The following is a 22,624-nucleotide window of genomic DNA, read 5'->3' as shown; positions in this document are numbered from 1 at the left end:
ATATGCATGTGTGTATAGGGTCTGATTTTCCTCTTTCACATGTTTTACAAAGATGCAAGTCTCTTGACTTAAATGGAGTTACTCTTACTTTATCTAGGCACGAGAGCATACTCAGTGCTCTAGTGTACAGAGATAAGCCTATCTGACTCTGAATCTGCATAGAAATATATATATATATATATATATATATATATACATACACACACACACAATATAATACGCAGTGTTAGTTTAACAACTTAAAATGCCTACTCTCAAAATGCATTATGTAAAAATAGAAAATTCCTCAATAAAACATTCACATTTAAAACAACTCTCTACTGAGTGCCTTTATTTACAACAAAAAATAAATGTGTATAGCAATAGTAGGGACAATGTTTTTTGCATGCAAGGATCTTAAGCTAATTTTTTTGTTTACATTTTTATTACACACAATGGTATACATCATGACACTATAAAATCAATGGAATAATTTTAAGATGCTTTTAATATACTCAAGAAATTAAAGAAACATTGGCAATTTTAACAAAATCTGATTTAGGAACATTTACATTCTAATGATTTTTTAAGAATTGTACAAGTGGCAAGGAATAATTTTTGTGAGCAAAACACTATGTCCGTGTATTCTGCATTCCCACAGCATTAGTTCTGGTAAGGAATAAAAATCCTGAAAAAAAATAAAACATTAGTTGTTAACACAGTTATATGATGTGATTCTACATATCTAAAATACAATAAAGGGAATAAAAAGATACTCAAATACTGAATCATAGTATTGGTAAAGGAAATCTTTCATGTACCTATCTGAAGTTTTTCAATTAGCTAACACATTTGAGATCCAATCCTGAAGTCCTTACTTGGTTTCAGTGTGAGTTGTGTCTTTGTAAGGACCTCTGGATTTAGGCAAAGGTCTGTTCTCTTCTCAGTATACACATACAACTTTCCTTGATGCTAATGGGATTTGTAGTGAAGTTCTACTCAGAAAAATAATTATAAAAACAACATTGTGGGGTTTCCTGTTCATTCTTCTTTAACAATTTCTGGATGAAATTTTCACAGATTACAGTTCTAAAAGTCCCGTCCCCCCCCGAACAGTCACTGGCACTAGCTCTACAAACTTGACTTTCAGGTTCCAGGTTAAGTTGGATTCGGCCTGGTTCATATATTGTTACTGGTAAGTAGTAACTTCCCAAACTGTCCGTAGATTTTGGGTTCCTCAAATTTTTAACTGAGACACCTATGGCCTGATTCTTAGGCTACCGTACACTTGGAGCAGGGGATGTGATTCCCAGGTCAAGTTGACATACTCAGCACTAGCTCTCATTAGCTAGTGTGCTAAAAATAGTAGTGTAGCTATGGTAGCATGGGCTACTCACCCTGAGTATGTACCCATCATGTCCAGGTGGGTGCATACTTTGGGCAGCCAGTCTGTGCCAGTCATTGCCCATGCTACCGCAGCTACCCTATTTTTAGTGTGCTAGCCTGACGATAGCTAGCACCAAGTATGTCTGCTTGAGCTAGGAATCACACCCGGAGCGCCAAGTATAAACATACCCTTAGAGATACTAAGCATCTGAAGCTCCCATTGACTTCAATTTGAGATGTGGATGCTCAGCAATTCTGAAAATCAGGCCATAGGGATCTCAAGCTGGTTACCCTAAAGTGGTGGCACCCAAATTAGTGGAATTTTTTGAAGATGTGGACCTTTGTTTATTTGTATAAAGAAAGCAGGATTTGGATGTGCATCTTGATTAAAAATATGTAATAAATACCTTTTCAGCGGAAACTTGCTGATCTCCTTCCATTGCGTGGCTAGAAAACAACAAATATTTTGTAAGAAATTAACACTAAAACCATCCAGGGTTTAAAGAAGGTCCCAGAATAATCCTGTATCAACTGCATTTTGCAAATCCCTTGAGTTATACCATATCTTTTACAAGATAATTTCTCAGTTCAAGTTAGGATGATGATCTTTAAAGATAGACTGAAATGAACACTTGTCTATGCTTTTCAACTTCTGAAAACTGTTTATACAGCAAATTTACAACCGTTAAAAATGGAGGGCCAGACTGTGCACAGTTCTGTTTGAGTTTGTAAAGGGGGAGGAGAAGAGGGCACAAGGAGCTCCTTTCCATTCTTTCCTCTCCTTTCCATTTTCACACAGCTAGATTACTGCAATGCACTGCAAATGGGACTAAACCTTTGCTATTTGTCTAGTATTACCAGTGCAGAATACACAGACCCACAACATATAGTACTTTACACCTGTGTTCTCTGATCAGTGATTGATCTGGGTTAACTGTAAGGTGTTGGTTTTGACCTTTAAAACCTTGAATGGTTTGGGTTTTATCTATTGGAGAGCCTACCAGGTCTTCCTCCTCATGCGTTACAGGTACAGTTCAGGTCCTGTAAGGCACTTGATTTGAAAGTCCCCTATAAATGGAAAAGGGTTTGCAGCAGGGAATTGTCAATGAGGCATCATTGGCTTTGGAATTCGCTTCCCTACTTAGTCCTCTAGAATTTGAATTTGGTGGGGTTTTTTTTTTTTGGTGCCGCAACTACACAGCCACGTTAAAGCACGGCTGCAGCAGCGCTTTAACGTTGCTAGTGAAGACATACACTTGTGAATACACTAGGCCAAAGTCATGTGTAGTATATCAGAGTTGGCAGGGTCTCATTTACTTTACACTGCCCTGTTAATTGCTTTATTGCTAAATCCTTTCCACCCTTCCACTGGTGTACATTTCACTAATTTTGCATACTCAATGAGGGGCTGATTCAGCTTCCATTAAAGTCAATAAAACAACGGCTATTGACTGTAACAAGAGCTGGTTCAGACCCAGAAAGACCACCTTTTATCTGATATGTAAAGTACACCACTGTTTATGTTACCCTTGAATTTTATTTGGCCTTTTCAGTTAATCATGACTCTCTAACTCCAAGTTTCATACTAGAAAAATGTAATATACAAAACGTATACCATTTGCCAGCCAGCTTCATATTTAAATAGAAAAAAAAATGTGAAGACTTTACCCAACAAAAGCCAGGAAAGTCAATTTTAAGGAAGATTTGTCATCCTTAACTTAATCTATTATGTTAAGAAACAGAAAAAAGGCTTAACAGCTTAACTTTAGGATGGACTAAGTGTATTTTGAGGTGGTATTTTTTACACCCACTTTGCTGAAGTGCAAATGACAAGACAAAATACAAGCAAAGTGGAAAATCAGGACTATTGTGTATCTTGTTGCAATACAAACTACTTGTGTATATATATCTCCTGGCACTGCATGTATTATATGTAACATGTAGAAATACTATTTTGAATAAAGCTTTTATTTACCAGGTAGACAAGGATGACTTATGTCTGTCTGGATGAGCTCTCAAGCCTTATTAGTTCAAGAATTATACACATGATAATTGATAGTTTATTAAGAAACAGCATGGGAACATATCAATTCAGCACACATTAAGATAGCATGCCAAAACTTCTTACTGTACTTTTGGTGGAAAAGTTTTAGAAAATCAGTTTTAGACACGATCTCAGAATATCCATTTTAGTAGATTAAAAACATTTTTCAACTGGTGTGTAGGAGAAAATGTTCCCATGTCAAGACACTGACACACACTTCTGTCAAGGGTAAATATTTACAATCCAATTACTATCTAATCTGAAAGTGCCTAGCTCTGACAACACCTATTGATTTTTATTTAATATTTCTTTTGCAGTAGCACCCAAAGGCCCTAGCCAGGCCCTCTTTTGCTAGTCACTGTACAAACACACATTCCCTGCCCTGAAGAATTTACCTATAGAGCTCAATGGAAGTAGCAAGTGCTAGGCACCTCTAAAAATGCTAGGTGTTTATAATGGGAATGCAGATAGATCCTTTACTATAATGAGTGCTGCAATGGAAACAAGCTCCCCTGGCTCTCACAGATGTTGAATACTGTACTTTTTGCAATCTAACAATCAGTTTGAAAAAGAAAAAAATAACAACCATACCCTGAACAAAAAGTAGCCCCTGCTTTGAATCCCTCCAGGTCCTTGAAGTTCCTCCTGAAACAACAATGCATTTCAAAACACACAAACTTGAATAACCCAACTGATAAAGAAAATTGTCCAAATACAACAATACCCAGAACTCACCAAGGAAAAAATAAAATTCTACGCTATTTGTATTAATTTCATTTCAACATTGAGATGGAGAGAGAAGGTTTCTAGCAGTTTCCCTTTAATACATATGAAGCTGTCTGTATACATAATACAACCATTATACAGTACCACTGTATCCTCTGATCCCCTTATAGACATACTTTATATATAATTCTCTCCTTAAACAATACAAGAGAACTCATCTTCAGAAATAATTTTGACAAGGAATAACCTTTTAACACTTGAGGGCCAAATTTTGTTTCCAGTTTTGACTCAGTTGAGTCAGAATTGTTTTAGAAATACACCAACATAGCTGAGCAGAATTCGGCTTTGACTTTCCAAGTTGCATCACTCATATTTGTGACTGTGCTTGGGGATAGCTTGAGAATTCTCAGAATTCATGGGCTTAAGGACTCTCCTCCTTCCCACATCTAGCTGCAAAGAAAAGGAGAGTTGTGACCTCTGAACCTGTTCATGACCCACAAGTTGAGAACCAATGATCTAATCAACTGTATAGTAAGAAAGATTGGTGAATAAACAAATTCCATTTTGTCATATTAAGCCCAGTCCTGAAAACCCTCCAGACATGGAATTCCCTTTGGCTTCACTGAAAGTTCCGTGTATAGAGAACTTGTAGGTTTCATGACTCATGGGACTGAAAATCGGGTCCGATTTATACGAGTGACCCTGCTCCAACCCTCCACCTGGTACCCTACTGACATCTGCTTACCTAGGACCACAAAGTCCAGCCCCAGTTTGAGGCTCTGCCTGAGGTCCTATTGGCAGAGCCCTAGAACAGCTGATTGGCCCACTGGCTCTTTTTAAGCCAGCAGCAGGAACAGGAAGCTGTCTGAACAACGGGGCTCCAGCCCTGGCTTGACTTCCTGGCATTCCAACCTGGCTTGACTCCTGGCATCTGACTTGTGGTTCCTGACCTCCAGTTGTCTCCTGCTTCTGACTCCTTGACATCCTGACCCAGCCTGACTCTGACTCCCAGTTCTATCTTCAGTTTGTCTCCTGCTTCTGATCTCCTGACCTAGCTGACTCTTGACTTTTGTCTTGTGGCTGTGGAATCCTACTCTGACCACTAGATCTGACTAACTACTAACTGGTCATGACAGGAGAACTAAGCCCAATATTTGTAGTGTCCATTTTGAAAGCCGATATTTCACAAAGATGTTTGTTGTTAACATTAATCCAATCAAAGTTCAAGACAAAATGGTTCAAACTTTATGCTTCCCACAACACCCTTAGATCTAGATTCATCCATTTATCATGAACTCTCTCAATCACCACTGGTATCTCCTCATTAACAACTGTCTCTTCATCAGAGTATCACAGATTACAATCATAGACAGAATTCTCCAATAGAAAACCATGTTTTGTTAGCTCCTAATGTCAGTAGAAGTCTATAACAGCACTTAGAGATCCCTTTGATCAGGATGGCCTCATGCATCTCCAACCATAGGACTCCCCAAATCTCAGGAACTTCTCCAAGAAAGTAAATTGTACATACTTTTCAAGTCTTGTAAAGCATAGTAGGACCCTGTTTTATTTGTCTCAGGGTACACCATTATCATCATGGACCAGTTATGCTTTGACTGTAGGGATTGCCTGTATGATTTTCTTTACATCATATGCTTCTTTCTAGAATTATATATATTTATAGCAACTATACTAGTTTTTATTTGAAAAGACTAAAAGAACAGTGTTTAAAGTGGTTTCTCTGGTTTGCTTATATATATATATATATATATATATATATATATTATGTGAGGTGTGCTACCGGAATGCATGTTACACTAGATTTAGAGGAAAGAAATACTGAAAGATGGAAAGCTGTAAAATAATTAAATACTGTATTTTCTGGCGTATAAGACTACTTTTTAACCCAGGAAAATCTTCTCAAAAGTCGGGGGTCGTCTTATACGCCGGGTGTCGTCTTATAGGGCGGGTGCTGAAACTTCCGAGCCGGACTGGAGAATCTGCGGTCGCCGCATATGGTGGGGGGAGCTCAAAAACGGCCGCGGCCGCATCCCCACCCGATGACGAGGTGAGGGGGCACCTCACCGGGAAGGTGTAAGTGAAGGGCGGAGCAAGCTGCAGGCATCCGGGACGCCCGGGGTATGGAAAAAAGAGATAGAGCGGCGCTGTGCCCAGAAAAACACGCCTCTTTCACCCGTCTGGCCCGCCCTTGTATCCTATTACCGTACCTCCTTCTCTGCCTCTCAGATCTCGCTCCTGAGGACTGCAGTGAAGCGGCGCAGGTGTGCATGTGCGAGATCTGAGAGGCAGAGAAGGAGGTAATAGGATACAAGGGCGGGCCAGACGGGTGAAAGAGGCGTGTTTGCGCTACCGCTCTGATAGTCTTGGAGACAGGGAGGGCTGGGCAGGCAGGGAGAGCTGACCAATCCAAGCAGGCTTTGTATACAACAACCAGCCAATCGCCAGTAAGGTACATCGCTTGCCGTGATTGGCTGGTTGTTGTATACTGGGTACCACATACAGTACAGCACCAGTATCTGTACCTGTTCATACAGTATAGCACCAGTACATACAGTACAGTATACAAATGTCCAACAGTCAAAACCCCATCATGGCTCCACCAGCAAGAAGAAAGAAATATGAAGCCAGTTTCAAACTTAAAGTTGTAAACTTTGCCATGGAACATAATAACTGCGCTGCTGCAAGACAATATGGAGTAACAGAAAAGATGGTTCGGGACTGGAAAGCAAATGAAAAAGCATTAAAGAGTATGCCAAGGGGTAAGTGTGCATTAAGAAGAGGCACTCCACATTGGCCAGAACTCGAAAAACATGTAGCAGACATGGTGAATGAGCATCGCCAAAACGGTTATGTAGTGACACGAAATAAAATACATTTGTTTGCACTTCAGTGGGCCAAATCTAACCCAGATCACAGCAACAGATTTAAGGCCACTGTATCCTGGTGTACTAGATTCATGGGAAGGCATAATATGGTACTGAGGCAAAAGATGAAAATTGCCCCAAAATTACCTGCAGATCTTGACAGCAAAGTAAATAGTTTCCATCGATACGTAATACAACAGCGCACTAAACATGGCTATGCGTTAAGTAGTATTGGAAATATGGATGAAACTCCAATGAATTTTGATATGGTTGGAAATAAAACTGTCCATCAAAAAGGTGAAAAAACAATTTTAATTAAAACAACAGGACATGAGAAGTCCAGTTTTACAGTGGTACTAGGATGCACAGCTGATGGCGCCAAACTGAGACCAATGATTATTTTTAAAAGAAAAACAATGCCGAAATTCAAGTTCCCTGTTGGTTGTTTTGTACATGTGAATGAAAAAGGCTGGATGGATGAAGAAGGGGTAAAGCTATGGCTTGATAATGTATGGAGCAGGCGACCAGGTGGACTTATTCAAAAATGTAGTCTACTGGTGTGGGATATGTTCAGGGCTCATTTAACTCCCAGCACCAAGCAAATGCTTGCAAGACTAAACACAGATGCGGCAGTTATTCCTGCAGGATTGACATTGTTGGTACAGCCACTGGATGTGTGCCTAAACAAGCCATTTAAAGATCGCATTCAAGAACAGTGGAATGAATGGATGGTTAGCGGCGAAAAGTCATTCACAAAAGGAGGAAACATGCGTGCTCCACAGTTGGATGTTTTGTGCAAGTTTGTCATAAAAGCCTGGAATGATATTGATGCAGAAACAGTAATCAAGTCTTTCAAGAAGTGTGGCATATCAAATTCATTAGATGGTATGGAGGACGACTACTTGTGGCAAGATGAAGAGGAAGCCGAAGCTGAGACCACACCATCTGATACGGAATTCGATCCATACGATGACTGCCGTACAAATGTATCACAAGATGTCATTGATGTACTTATGATATCAGATGACGAACAGGAGGATTTTGAAGGCTTTTAAAGGGAAACTGTCACGCCAGCAAAACCTGTAAAAATACCGTAGCTTGCAGTTATGATGGGCGTTGCTAACTCGCCAGGGACTTGCCCGGCACTTGCTCTCTCTCTCTTGTTTGTTATCTTCCTCCTATCATCATCAGTTCCAGTTTGGTTGACAGCTTAGAAAACAAACAGCATGGCAGCTCCCATGGGTTTATTGTCTTATCCTTCCTTTCAGCTTTAGAGTGAATTAGGAAAAGTTTAATCCACTTGCACTGTTTTATGTTTACATGTTTGATGACAAACAGCCTTATGTTTATAAGTGACAGTTTTCCTGCTAAGTACCTGCATGTCATAAGCATTTGAATTAAAATGACCATATTGAAATCAAATCTGATGTTTTTTTAATTTTTTTTTGGTGTGCGTTGGAAGAGGGGTAGTCTTATACGGCGAGTATATCCCAAACTCTATATTTTAACTGGAAAAGTTGGGGGTCGTCTTATACGCCCAGTCGTCTTATACGCCGGAAAATACGGTACATAGAAATACAATAGATACCAGTATCAAGTCACCTCTATTTCCCTCCTCCATCTTGTTTGAAAGGTACATTCTTTAAAGGGAGCAGCAGTCTATAAGTTGCTAGCAAATGGGGAAGGAGGAGAAAGATGCAATGGGGTAAAAACAGTAGAGGGCCAATGAAAGTGTTGTGTCAGAACTTAGTGTAAATAAGCTTGCACTATTAATAGGTTCAGCAAGAGTACTAAGTTCTCAGGAGGAGGTGATACTATCAAACAGCAATAATTAAAATCGTAACTTGCAGAGAACAGATAAAACAACAATGATAAAATAATTAACAAAAAAGATCAAATAGTTGTTAAAGTGATGTGTACTTTACCACATAGTGCAGCACACATGAGTGCATCGGCTCTCAGCTTGAATATACAGAGTGGTTCTCTATAGGATTTTTCAGGAGTTTCTGCTTGACAGCTCCCATTTAAAATCAATGTTCACTGAGTCACAGATGCATGGACATTCAGCAGCATGACTGTTTTTCTCATCAACTGGTTGTAGTTGATCAGATACATGCACTCAAAATAGGTATCCAAAGGCATCAGCGCACAACAGAGGAATGCAGCAAACAGGCCCATCCTATATGATGTTCTCCAACAACTCTGACTCCTGATCATAAATACAATAATTCCAAGCAACACTTCATTGTCACTTAACACCTGGATCTTGCTGTAGGATACATCTCTTTGCAATATGGTCCTTATTCAGAAGTTGACTGGGTTGTCCAGTGTTCTTCAGGTGTATTCTGCAGAAAAGGTCCTTTAGAGGATAACTTTTTAAAGTGTAGTATCCTCCATGGAAATCTTTTGTTCTTGCATATTAATGAGTGTCCTTGAATAGAACAGTTGTGCTAAAGTAAATATTGAGGGACAAGGCCAAAAGAGGACTCAGTAGTATATCTCAGCTATGCTTCCCCAAGATGGTATGCACAATGTCATGATTTTCCTGAGCTTTTCATAAAGTTTCCTGTAGACAATGCTGTTGCTACATCATCTTCCTTAATGGCATACCATTCTACTACACCTCAGGACTATAATTTATATAATAAATTTCATAATATGCCTATTAGAGAAATCCAAAGTAACTGTACCTACAAGTACAAGTACAGATTCATCACACAGAGGCCTTGTTTACAAACAGAAATTGCACTAATTAAACTTCAATAGGTTTTAACGCAATTTCATGTAACTGGTGCAAACTCTTGTGTGGACACTTTTTCAGTTTATGAGTGGCTTATTTCAGTGTAGCTTAACCCTGTTTCAAATTGACTTAAGCTAAAGTAAAATAATGCCCTCTTAAACCAAACTGTGTGTGTGCAAACAGGGTTTTGCACCAGTTTAGCTAAATCAGTTAAAAAAAAAAAATAAAAAAAAAAAATCACATTTTAGGGGCTTGTCTGTACAGAGCAGCAATACACACTGTGTGGTTGCGATTTTAAAAGTGCAATAACATGTTGTGCATTAATTAGTCCATGTAGACCATGCTGGTGTGCACTAAAAGTTCTTTACTGCACTTTAAAATAGTACTGTTGCAAAGGTCTCAAAAGACCAGTATAATATAAAATAAAAATATAAATATAATATAATTAATATAATGATAACATTAAATGCTACAGTTCAACCCCACCACCACCCATCTTCCCTCCACAGAAAAGCTGTGCTGATATTTAATATAACCCAAGTATTAGACATCCTTTTCTGAAGCTATTTTGGTGGTGGCACCTTCTGTTTTTTGTTTCCGCTATGACCACATTCTTAGTCTTCTTTCCTAGAAATATCTAGTGTCCATAGTCCTCTGATTTTTTCTTAGAAATGGTGGCAACATAGGTTGTAATAAGTGAAGATCTGATCAGAAGCTCCCAGTGAACTGAGAGCTTATGTAGTGTTCCAGACAGGAAAATGAGGTGGATAAAATCTCTCCAACACCTCCTTTCTGCAGCATTTCCATTTAAGAAAATGTACTATACTGTAAGTACAACACCTTCCCTACACGAGATTTCCAATTCCACTCTTGTTCTGGTTTCTGAACTGAAATTGGCAGAATTGAAATTGCTCCATATCCTAAAATGCCCGTTGGAGGCAGGACCTTTTCCAATGAGCACTGAGAAGTTAAAATAATTACTGCAAAGCAGAGCATACATAAGGAAAGAGTCTCATAGACTCATAGAACTGAAGGTGTAAGGAGCAGTTCTGGGCCCAAGTGACTCTGTCCTCCTGAACACTCCAGCTGGAGAAAGGAGCTTAAAAATGGAGCCAAACAACTGAGATGGGGGAATAGGACAGATCTGCCCAGAGAGCTCCTGACCCATGCTGCCACAGAAGTCTCCACTTGGGAGGAAGAGACTACCAGCTGAGACCCGACGGGCTGAAGGTTCAGTTACCCTGATTTTTTCCTTTGATATTTTAAAATGGACTGAGGCTGGGTATGGTAGGAAGTGGCCCAGGCATTTCCTGGTTTCTGACATTGTTTGCCTCTCATAGGGCTCTGGGTCAGAGCGTAGTGGAGTGGGAGGGCCCAGCCCCCCTACCAAACATCCTTGCCATAAAGGGACATAAACCTTATTTCCTCTCCCAGGAGTAAAGAGAAGATAAAGATACTGAAATCCTCATGGCAAGTTTGAGCTACCTACAGGGACTAAGATAGATTGAGGGTCCTTCCCTGTCATTAGTAGGGTGACCATACGTCCCATTTTGGTGGGGACAGTCCCTTTTTAAAGCCCTGTCCCAGCCGTCCTAACTCCCCCCCCCCCCAAAAAAGTAGGCATTTGTCCCATTTGCTCTTGCTGACTTGATCAGTTGCCAAAAGAAAACAGGATAATTGCCCACTAGGGAATGCCACTGGTAATCCTATCACATTATCAATAAATAATTAAATCAAAAGTCATTAAATGTGGTATCACTTTGCATTTTTTGCATTATGAATAATGTTTCAGAAAAATGCATGGCAAGTGATAAAATTCAATGTCCCCCTTTCTAAGAGACAGTAACACAATGGAGACCAAGTTAGAAAAGGACATCTGAATTGAAGGAGCAATGGCCTGTTAATGATCACACTTATACTACTTAACATTGGCTTAAGTAAGAGGAGACTCAAGCCCCCAGATTGACACACCATCCTTTCTCTTAGTGTCTGAACATGATATTTAGACAATAACTATAGACAGAGCTTTAAAATGTTAAAATCCTCTGCTACAGGAAACCTGGAGTAGACGCAACCTGAGATTTACAGAGCTGTATCTGTAATTCCCAGGAAATAGTTTCTGTGGAAGATCAAGTACAGCACTCTTGAAAGAGATATATACAACATAGTTCACTGCTTTAAAGTGTTAATATTATAGTCCTGCCAAGAAGAGAAATGCAATATCTTTTTCCAGTTCATGAAGATCTATTATAGTTTTGTATACAGCATTTTAAGATACTTTTATAGCATGTTGAAGAAGTTACGGAATTTTACAAAACATGAAATCTTCTGCAGTTTTCTAGGAAGTACAGACTACGTTATTTCTTGTTACATTTTTAAAATCTAACTTTATTGCCTAATATTAATTCTTGTTTTGGTTCTAGTTGTTATCCCAGATTGCATTTGAATTCCATTATGCCACCTGAATCAGACATAATACATCTCTTTACTCCATTTTTCTGCTTCCCCCATCAATCTGATGATTTTACAGCATTTTTTTCTTTTCTGTTTTGACACATTTCCAAAAATTTTCATTTGTAGTTCATGTTTTCAAAGAACTGATGAAAAGACATTTAAAATAATCAGAATTCTCTTAGGTTAGGTGATTTATTACATATTGATAGCTTTCTCATCAGTGAACAATTTTTAAGAAGCAGGGAAGAGAGTCTTCCATATACTTTAAAAGGCCACTGCATTAGAATGATATCATACAAATTGTTTTTTATCTTTTTCTTGCTAGAAGGCAACTGACTATTAAAGTAGTTTTTGTACATCTTCAGTGTATCCTCTCTAGATCTCTTGGGAAAAAAGCAAATGGAGCTGATGTTCTCAGAGCCAAAATATCAAAGGGGCAAGGATATAAATACAAACATTTTATTAAGAGAGCAGCCTTTTCATAATGGGTGGTAGAGTGTGCTTCCCTGTTGTCTGAATTCTTTGTCGTGACATATCTGTGAGTAGCAAAACTATGCAAAAACTGAAATGTATGATCCACAAACTGACAGCTTTATAAAGAAGAGAAACAGAAATGTTCATAGATAATTCTGCATAAAGAATGAATATAAATAAATAGCATATTTCACCCCAAATGTAAGGCACTCATGCTTAATACTGCTATGAGTGATTTGATGCATTAAGATACTTTGAGATGCTTCTTTAAAAAAGGGGGGGGAAGGGGGCGGGAAATTTGTTTTTAAGCTCACTGTTCCCCAATCACTTCCTCCTCATTTTCAAGCCTCTCATGCAGAATCTACTTCAGATGCTGAGAACAGAGTTGTCTTATTAGTAAGTCAGAAAGTTAGCCAGGAACAAGTTTATCAAAGGCATTTTTAAAGCTCCCCCTGGATGAAATATATTGTCTCTCCAAAGACCTAAAAACTCTGAAGAGGAATGTGCCCTCCAGAATGCAATTGATTGTTCCCAGTGGAGCCTATACAACTTTGATAAGGCCTCCAATTTTTGAATTTGTATTAAACTTCAAGGGGAAATGACAACTATGCATAGTTACAGTACAGTGTTCCAGTTAGTCCACAGAAAAAGGAAATATGCTGACAAAAGTGTTTGAGATTTTATTTCCTGTCTGAACTGCATTTTTAATTATGATGGTGTTTTCTAAAATGTGTATGTCTAAATATAGAGTGTACCATGGAGGTGTATGTGCCTTGGATGGATATGTACTCAGGCAGCTAGCCCCCTCCCATGGGAAGCACACTCCCATGTATAGACATACCCTAAGTTATGCATAGCCTTCTGGGTCTCAAAGTCTGAAAATGCCACAAATGCTGTCTGTGCATCAGAGATACATCCTGGGAAAAGGCCAGCTTGCTTCATAAGGCCATAAAGAAAAAACTCCATCCAAGACAGTCCTGAAGTTGGGGAACTTGTGTTAATATATGCTCTTCCTATGATGGACCTAACCACATCAGACACACCATCAGGGGCTCATTCACCTGCATATCTACCAATGTGATATATGGCATCATGTGCCAGCAATGCCCCTCTGCCATGTACATTGGCCAAACTGGACAGTCTCTACACAAAAGAATGAATGGACACAAATCAGACATTAAGAACTGTAACATTCAAAAACCAGTAGGAGAGCACTTCACTCTCCCTGGACACTCTATAACAGACTTAAAAGTGGCAATTCTTCAACAAAAAAACTTCAAAAACAGACTTCAACAGGAAACTGCAGAACTGGAATTAATTTGCAAACTGGACACCATCAAATTAGGCCTGAATAAAGACTGGGAGTGGATGGGTCACTACAAAATGTAATTTTCCCTCTGCTGATACTCACACCTTCTTATCAACTGTTGAGAATAGGCCATTTCTACCTTAATTGAATTGGCCTCATTAGCACTGACTCCCCACTTGGTCAAGCAACTCCCATCTTTTCATGTGCTATGATATATATACAGCTTACTCTATTTTTCACTCCATGCATCTGATAAAGTGAGTTTTAGCCCACGAAAGCCTAAGCCCAAATAAATTTGTTACTCTCCAAGGTGCCACAAGGACTCCTCATTGTTTTTCCTGATACAGACTAACACGGCTACCACTCTGGAACCTGTCAAAATCTCTACAGTTAAGTACATGAGTATGTGTTTACAGGTTTGGGATCTAAATTGGTAACAAAAATAATATGACAATGTCCCCAACAGAAACAATTTTACAACATTCCCAGAGGATATATACAGAGTTCAGAGATATGCAAGAATTAAAGGGCCTGATTCAGCAAGGTGCTGACTGCTGATGTGCTCAATTGGCTTCATTAGGATTTGAGATTTCCCAATAACTTTCATGATAGACCCCATCTACACATTTGTGACAGGCTGAGCTGCCCCCTTAAGGATAGTGGCTCCTTTAAGAGCCACCACCCCTTTAAGATTTTGAGATGTCTGATAGGCAAATACCAAGGAGGTTTTGGGAGAGAGGAAATGGTCCCTGGGATAAGTAGTGTTTAGAAAGAATCCCATTACTGTCTCTTTAAGGTACCAGGAGCCTTGCAGAGTGGGTAGGGCAGAGTGCTTCGCTCTCCCAGCCAACTGGGATGAGCTCTAGGAAAGGGACCAGCATATATACTGCATCCTGCCTCATAGCAAGGCAAGGACTGGCAGAAGAAAGCTGACCTGATGAACCCTCCAAAGTGGAGGGCTAATTAGGGGAAAGGATCCAGCTGAAGGAGAAGCTGACTAGGCTTTACTGCTGGCATAAGCCCCAGCTTGGAGGAAGAGAGTTGCGGCAACTCCTGTCTAAAGGAGGGAGATCTTGACAGCCACAAGGCAAGAGTCAAAGAAACTGCCTGAAACACAACCCCAGATCCTGAAGGAGGGAGATACCAATTGCTTTAAGATAAGAGACCGAGAAACTGTTACAGTACGTCCCAGCTGCTGGCAGAGAAAGCACCTCTGTAGCTGGCTAAAAAGAAGGCATAAGGAGCCACAAGTCCAAGATGGGGACCTTGTAAAGACCTGGTAAAGGGCAAAGGTAGGAGCAGCAAAGGGACTGAAGGAAAGGCGTGTAGCTGTAAAACAAGATCCCTGGGCTGGATCCCAGAGGAGAGGGTGGGCCTGGGTTCACCTACTTCTTCTCCAGACTAAGAGGGGAAGTACAGGCATCAGGAGTGAAAGAGGCTAAGAACTATGAGTCCCAGGCAGAGGCCAAGGACTGAGCTTAGAGGCCACTAGACTGAGTTTTCTTATATTTGGATGTTTCTGTTAAACCTGGAAGGGGAATAGATTGACAGGTGACCTGGCTGGAGGCTAAACCTTGGAAGCAACAGAAAATTGTGGAACCAGGACAGATAAACCCTAGACTGAATGAAAGAAACCCTTCAATACAGTGCCTTGAGATGGGGCAGGGTGAAAATGTGCACATGCATGCTCTGACAGTGAGTATGCCATAGTAATATTAATATCAGGAATATTTTTTAATGATTCTGTCCTATAAAACTTTTTAGTCTGCAAAACATCTAATGGATTAATTGTACTTCAAGTCTAAAAATAAGATACGGAATTAAGAGTTTTTTGGAAAAATGTCCATAGCTTGATTCTCCTCTCACTTATACTTGTTTTACTCTAATGTATACACCATTGAGTTCAAAGGCATTACTCCCAATTTACACTAACGTAAGCAAGAGGAGACTCAGACTGTACAGATTGAGTAATATTTTGCTCTTATCTATTTATCTTGGATCAGTTTACACTAGCAAATTTTTTTTAACAAGCTTATTAAAAATAGAGGCACAAAGTGAGAGAAGAATCTATATTCTCAAAGGCCATGTTTCTACAGCTTGGAAAAATAAGACTTTTGAGGCTCTGGGCAAAAATTAAAAAGAGGGAATTTTCTGATCTGTGTCTTAAATTAAGCCATATTTCTGTCTGTAATTACTAGGAAAATTCTTGATGTTACAAGTATTTAAGTCATAAATACATTTTAATAAGTAGATATTGTTCAGTCTTGTAAAAGAGAAGGGAGGGGGGGGAAGAGCCCTTAGACAAAATTAAGCTATATGATAGCACAACACTTGGCTGAGATTTTAAAAACTGTATAAAACATCTAGATTCATTATACAGGATATGGCATCTGTCATTGTTCCTTTTTCAGGCATTACTTATTAAACATATGTTATTTTAGTTCTCTTTTATAAATGTTAAACATCAAAGGCGCATGAGTATTTTCCAGTAAATAGGACATACAAAACCTCACTTAAATAGCATGCTGATGTGGTGATGCACCTTGAAAAAAATGCTATGATCAAAAACACTTAAATAGGATGTTTTCAGAAAGAGGTAATGAAACCACACAACGTAGGAGTGCAAGTGTGACACTGAGCAAGAAAGCAGGCTAAATGACCCAAATGCTGCCTTTAAAGACATATTATAAATGGTAATTAGGGCCATTCCTTATAAATAGCTAACGAAGCCATGTTAGATAGACTAGAGCTTTGAAATGCAGACTTGTATTGTTAGAAAATTAGTAGAAGATAGTGATCTTACTTGTCTGTGGTTACCTATATCTAGTTAGAGGTTAACATTGTAACAGATGGTTCCTCTTTGTTACTATATTCTATTGATTTGGAGATTAAAAGGGAATATTAACATTTAGATGAAACTTGGGTGTAATAATAAAATTGTCTATATTTCTCTGAAGTTTGTAGTAAACGGTCTATGAACTGCTTATGAATGCAACCAATTACCTATGTATACATAAGAAATAGGAGGTTTTACTTAATTAATTAATGGCAATATCCCATCTCCTAGAACTGGAAGGGACCTTGAAAGGTCATCGAGTCCAGCCCCCTGCCTTCACTAGCAGGACCAAGTACTGATTTTGCCCCAGATCCCCAAGTGGCCCCCTCAAGGATTGAACTCAGAACCCTGAGTTTAGCAGGCTAATGCTCAAACCACTGAGCTATCCCTACTTCAAAGACACAATGCTTCACCCAAGGAATGCCTGCTGTCAGAGATCTATAAAAGAACTAAGGTCTCAATCCTGTATCTCAGATCTGCTTAAGCTTGGTCAGGGAAGCTTGAGTCACAAGACAGAGGTCTCCAGCTCCAGTCTAGATTACCCTGCTAATTCTCATAGAAGAATTTGAACAAACTCTATATATGGACCACCTATTTGGACTACAACCCGATGAACTGATTCTGGAAAGAACCTTTTGCAACTCAGCAGCTCACCATCTTTACTGTGAAACTGACCTAAGAACTTTATTCATATCTGTATGTATAATCTTTTAATCACAATACTCTTTTCTTTTTAATCTTAGTTTAGTTAATAAGAATTGGCTGTAAGCAATTATATGGATAAGATCTGAAATATTCATTGACCTAGTGGGTAATGTGTCGGATTCCTTGGGATTGGTAGAACTTTATATGTGATGGACAAGATTTTCAGTAATCCTCATCATATTGGACTTGGCTGCGTGGGTGGGAGCTCAAGGCTGGATTGCTTTAAGGGAACTGTATTTCTGGCTTCGGGGTAACCAGAGAGGTATTGTAGAAGCTGTTTTGTTGCTGCCTTAATGAATCTAATAGAATAACCACCAGTTCTGGGGATTGTCTGCCCCATTCTTTGCAGTTTGCCTGGACTGAGCGTTCTCAGTGTGTCCCCCCAGGCACCAACAGTCACAGCAAGCATACATAGTTTAAAGTTACATACGTCTGCTTTGTATCTCTTCAGTCTTCTCTCATGAAGTTGGGGAACAAGTTGCAGCAAAGGATGCAGGACAGACGACTGAGAGGACATGAACACAGACACATGAGCAACAATGAAATCCTGGTCTTATGATGCAAAGAATGTCTCTTATTATACTACTGGCTTATGGACAAAACATGCAAAACAAAGGACTGAAGATGTTAACTGATTAACTTTTTGGGTACTCTGAATTTATACCTGAAAGATACAGCATATTTATTTAGTCCATGAATACATCTCCTAGACTGGTAAAGTGAATCTTCTCTAATGAATGAACATAGGTTATTGTTTTGTCAGGGGCAAGTCCCAATTCTGACTTTGATCAACCTATGTGAGTGCACGGCTAGCTCTGTGAATATAGTGAACTGTGCAGAGAACATTTTTGGGAAGCTTTCATTCTCCATTTCTGATTACTACTGTTTCTAAGATGATCTGCTATTGTAATAGACAGCTTCAAATTTCCTGGCACTCAAAGTTAATTTTGCTTTAAAGTAGTCTGAATCACAGGAATAAAAGTGGTGTTCTATTAAAAAGTAACTTCTAGTAGTGTTCCTGCCAGAATAGATATATATTTGAAGTAAAATCAGCAAATATGATGCAGGTCACCCTATTAGCTTCAGGAAAGACAAATTAAGGCCCAGAGTCTGCAATTCACATGCTCAGGCACACTGATGTGCTTGCACTGATCCCTGTTGAGTTCAGTGGGGCTCCATGCAGGTACAGCAATGTGCCCCTATGCAATGAATCAAAGGATCAAGGCCTCAGTATGGATTATTTATTACATAAGGAGTAAAATGTTCCGAGAAATAAAGCAAACTATAATTACCTGTATTCATTCAACTAATTTTTAAGCCCAAATTGATCCCCTTGTTTAAACAAGAGACCATGGTTCACAACATGAAAAACAGTGCATATCTGATATTACTTTTATACAAAGTGCAACAAAAAGGTTGAATTACTATTGTAACAAAAGTTACAGCATATTTAATAGGAAAAATGACACTGTCATTTTCTTTCATTTGTAGGGTACAGAAACAGAGCAGATGCTTAAAGAAAATAGCATTTCATGCAGTAGAAAAAACATCAAACCTAAACATGAGCGGCTGAAGTCCCAAAGCAGCTAGCAAAGTGCTATCACCAAACTCAGCTGCCTTGGGTCTATGCATGATAATCAACCAGGAAACATATTGACTATAGCTTTAACTGGAGGTTTAGAAAATAACTTGTACTGTGTTCTAGCAATGATGCAGCATATTCCCAATGGAAACATATAGCACAAGAAAACAGTGAACGTAAACATGACAGAATGATTACCAAAAAGTGAAAAGTCTGAATGTTACACTCTCAAAACGCAGTGATGCACAATGAAAGAGCATGGTTGCATATAGAAAACAAATATCTATGTTATGTCTGCACTTTAAAAGCAAGAGCTGATCAAAATGTAGTTTATTTGTTGGTGATGAGATTTTTTTTTTAAATATCAGAACATTAGGATATTTGATTTATTCTATTTTTTGTTTACTGTGAAATCCAAAATCTTAATTAGCATCTTATATTAGATATATTTAATAGTTTTCAACATTTTAAGGCCAGCCTCTCAACTAGTATAAATCAGCATAGCTCCATTGACTTTGGAGGAACAACACCAGTCAAAACTAGTTGAGGATCAGGCACATGAGATCTTAATTTCAACATGTAATTATATTAGATATGCTGTTTATAAAATACCAGAAATGAACATGGTTTTATTTTTTCTAGGATAAACATGTGTCTTGTGACACCCTTCCTAGATTTTGAAGTTACAATGTTCAGACACAGGCACCATTCCTTGGACATTCCATTATTTTGTTTAAATGTACAGTATTAAGGATACTGTGTCAAACTCCACAAATTATTAACTTGATCTCCAGCTGGAGAGACTATCAAGACTACAGCTAAGAGGAATACTGTCTTGTTTTTAAGTACAAGCACACATTTGTTCACAAAGAGGGGTGGTGAAACTTACCATGATGTTTGAATTGCCTGAGTCATGAGTCTTAGAATAATGAAATAAGAACTGTTCAGAAAAAATTAAAAGTGGGATTTTACTACAAGACAGGTTAATGGGTTATGGTTTTCTTGACAATATAAGTGTGACCAAAAATATGTATGACAACCTTACCCTTTTAGTGTTGTCTCTTTCCTCTAAACTCTGTGGGAACAATAATTGGTATAGATGCTTTAATTTCTAAAACAAGCCAAGGTCAGTTTTAGTAACATTATAAACATCTTGGTACTTTCTTGGAACATTTTTACTCTTTTAATAACCACATTATATTTCTTAGGTTGTCAAATTAACTGCTGCTTTCAAAAACTATTGCATACTGATTGCTTTCCACCAGAAAACTTGACTAAATAAGTCATTTTTAGTCATTACATACATTTCTTTACAATCATTAACATGCTACTATTGGGCCACTTTCTTCTTTCCACTATTTAGAATAGGAGAACTTTATTGCTTTGACACTAATAGACTTAAAGGAGTTCATGTTTTAATGATTCTGCAAGGTGTGAGGCCCCATTCTCCAGTAAAAGTAAACTACCAATAGAGGGAGGACAGGAGACTCCCCTCCCAGGTAACTGAAGGAAACTAGTTCATTCCTACACTGGAGGCTGTGTGGTTACTCTAACCCACAAGCTACGAAAGCTCCATAGATTGAATATTCCAGAGGCGGAGAGAGATTGTTTCCCAAACATAGGGCTTGGTCTAAAGCTAATCAAAACCAGTCTTTCAGATGGGTTCAGTGGGCTTTGGATGAGGTTCATAAGGCATTGCAGAGTGAGGGAGATATGGATTTATACTATCCCTCCAGGACCTGAGCAGCAACATAACTACACAACATGGAGCTGGAGGCTGTGGCAAGCTAGTATCCATGGTTATCCAAGGACTGCCCAGCTCAGAAAGCTGGGGATAATTACTATTTGCATGGATCCTCAATTTATTCTAAAGTTTTAGGCAGTTAGTATATTGAAAATCATATTTCAAAAGTGTAAAATAGATTTGAATTTGCACTACCTGAGGTTTCTGTAGAAATCCCATGACCATAAAGCAAAGTTCTTCCAGTGCACTGGATGTCTATTGAAAAGGAAATGTGAACTCACACTGGATTACTTATTTAATGGCACTTGAAAAACAATTATAAATAATTAAAATAATATTGCTCTAACTAGACTCACCTCAGGGTGAGGATCTATGATGGACAGGTAAGCAGAACATGCATCATCTATCTGTAAAAATTGAGATGTTACATCTTAGAAAGTCAGACTGAACAGTGAGCAGATAAAATGTATACATTTTCAAATAGCATTCAGTGTAGCAAAAGGTATGACAGGATTATCAAAATAGGTGGTTTGTATATGCTTTGCATGCACTCTTGAGGTACAAAGCTGGGTTATTTTCTCTCTTTCTCTCTCATGTTCCCTGCACGTAAATATATTTTTATTCAAGTAAAAAAAATTGACTGAACAACTAAGATTTGCACATGCCCAATGTCAGTAACCACATGGTCATATTTCTGTACCCCTCATCCTTCCTCACTTCTCCCACTTCCTACTGTCTGTCACCTTAATTGAGTCATATCTTAAAAGTTAATTGTAAACTCTTTGGGCAGGGGTTGCGATATCTCTTCTGAAGCAGCTGGAACATTTTGGGATTCCAGACTCTAAATAAAATAATAATGCCATGCAGGAGGTACATAGGCCATAGCTCCCCAAGAGTGACTGAATTTCAGCTTTCCTGGGGATTTACTATATGTATATCCCACTAGAGCTATGGTATGTATGCCACCCCTTCTGTGAGACACTAAGCACCCTCAACTCTCAGTGACTGCACTGATCTCAGTTGTCACTGAAGGGACTCAACACCTCACATGGTTGGTTTAAAGGGGATGCTATATATAAAAATCACAGTGCCAATGAGATATATTCCAAGGAAGTTAAACTCAGACCAAAGGGCACTGCTGGAGGTGTGACTGATTGACTGTGGACCACCTACATAACATATAACACCAGTGACAGGAATAGACACTTATTGATCAGTTCTCAGGTAATCCAGGAGAGAGTGAGGAAAGGGAAATAGGGGACTCATAAAGGCATATGAATTCAAGTTATTAATATTTTCAGTGAAGAAAGTTCAAGAGTACAGTATACTCCCATTTATCCAAATGGCCTGGGGCACATCCAAAATCTCCAGATAACCAGGTGCTTGGATAAATTATGGAAGTGCTATTTTAAGCTGCAGTTTTGCTGATACAGACATATGGGGAATGAAGGGAGTAATGCTGCTGTTTGTTTAATATTTTTGCTTTAGATCCAGCACAGATTTTTTTTTTTTTGACATGATCCTGCCAATATGCTGTTGCTGGTGAAATAGGATTACATCTCAGTAACTGCAGGTAACTGTTCAGAGCCACTATACAAATATAAAGCTGTTGATTAGCACTAAGTGAGACCTTATTAGCAAGTGATTGAATATAGGGCTACATGGGGGACATAATGTGGCTTCAGATAACTAGGATTTTCAGATAAAAGGAATTCAGATAACTGGAAGTATACCATATTTTATAATGAAAAAGGAAGGGT

At 38.8% G+C, this 22,624-nt stretch overlaps 1 protein-coding gene across 8 annotated transcripts in view; it reads right to left on the bottom strand.

Moving 5' to 3' along the window:
* Nucleotides 1-297: 297 nt before the first annotated feature.
* The window catches only part of NMU (neuromedin U), a 37,025-nt gene continuing 14,698 nt past the window's right edge, over nt 298-22,624 (bottom strand). The window contains exons 3-10 of one of the 8 annotated variants that reach the window (XM_065596889.1): nt 21,221-21,271; nt 21,060-21,119; nt 20,166-20,231; nt 20,010-20,060; nt 17,969-18,043; nt 4,001-4,054; nt 1,773-1,812; nt 298-667 (exon numbers count right to left, since the gene is read on the bottom strand). In XM_065596889.1, the coding sequence (XP_065452961.1) occupies nt 1,777-1,812; nt 4,001-4,054; nt 17,969-18,043; nt 20,010-20,060; nt 20,166-20,231; nt 21,060-21,119; nt 21,221-21,271 (393 nt within the window). In that variant the 3' untranslated portion in view covers nt 298-667; nt 1,773-1,776. The remainder of the gene's footprint in view (nt 668-1,772; nt 1,813-4,000; nt 4,055-17,968; nt 18,044-20,009; nt 20,061-20,165; nt 20,232-21,059; nt 21,120-21,220; nt 21,272-22,624) is intronic. The other 7 variants (XM_024102717.3, XM_065596892.1, XM_065596890.1 and 4 more) reach the window with 7 other exon arrangements.

This window comes from Chrysemys picta, chromosome 5 (genome assembly GCF_011386835.1).
Source record: "Chrysemys picta bellii isolate R12L10 chromosome 5, ASM1138683v2, whole genome shotgun sequence".
NCBI lineage: Eukaryota > Metazoa > Chordata > Testudines > Emydidae > Chrysemys > Chrysemys picta.
This window is presented reverse-complemented; position numbering and strand designations above follow the sequence as displayed.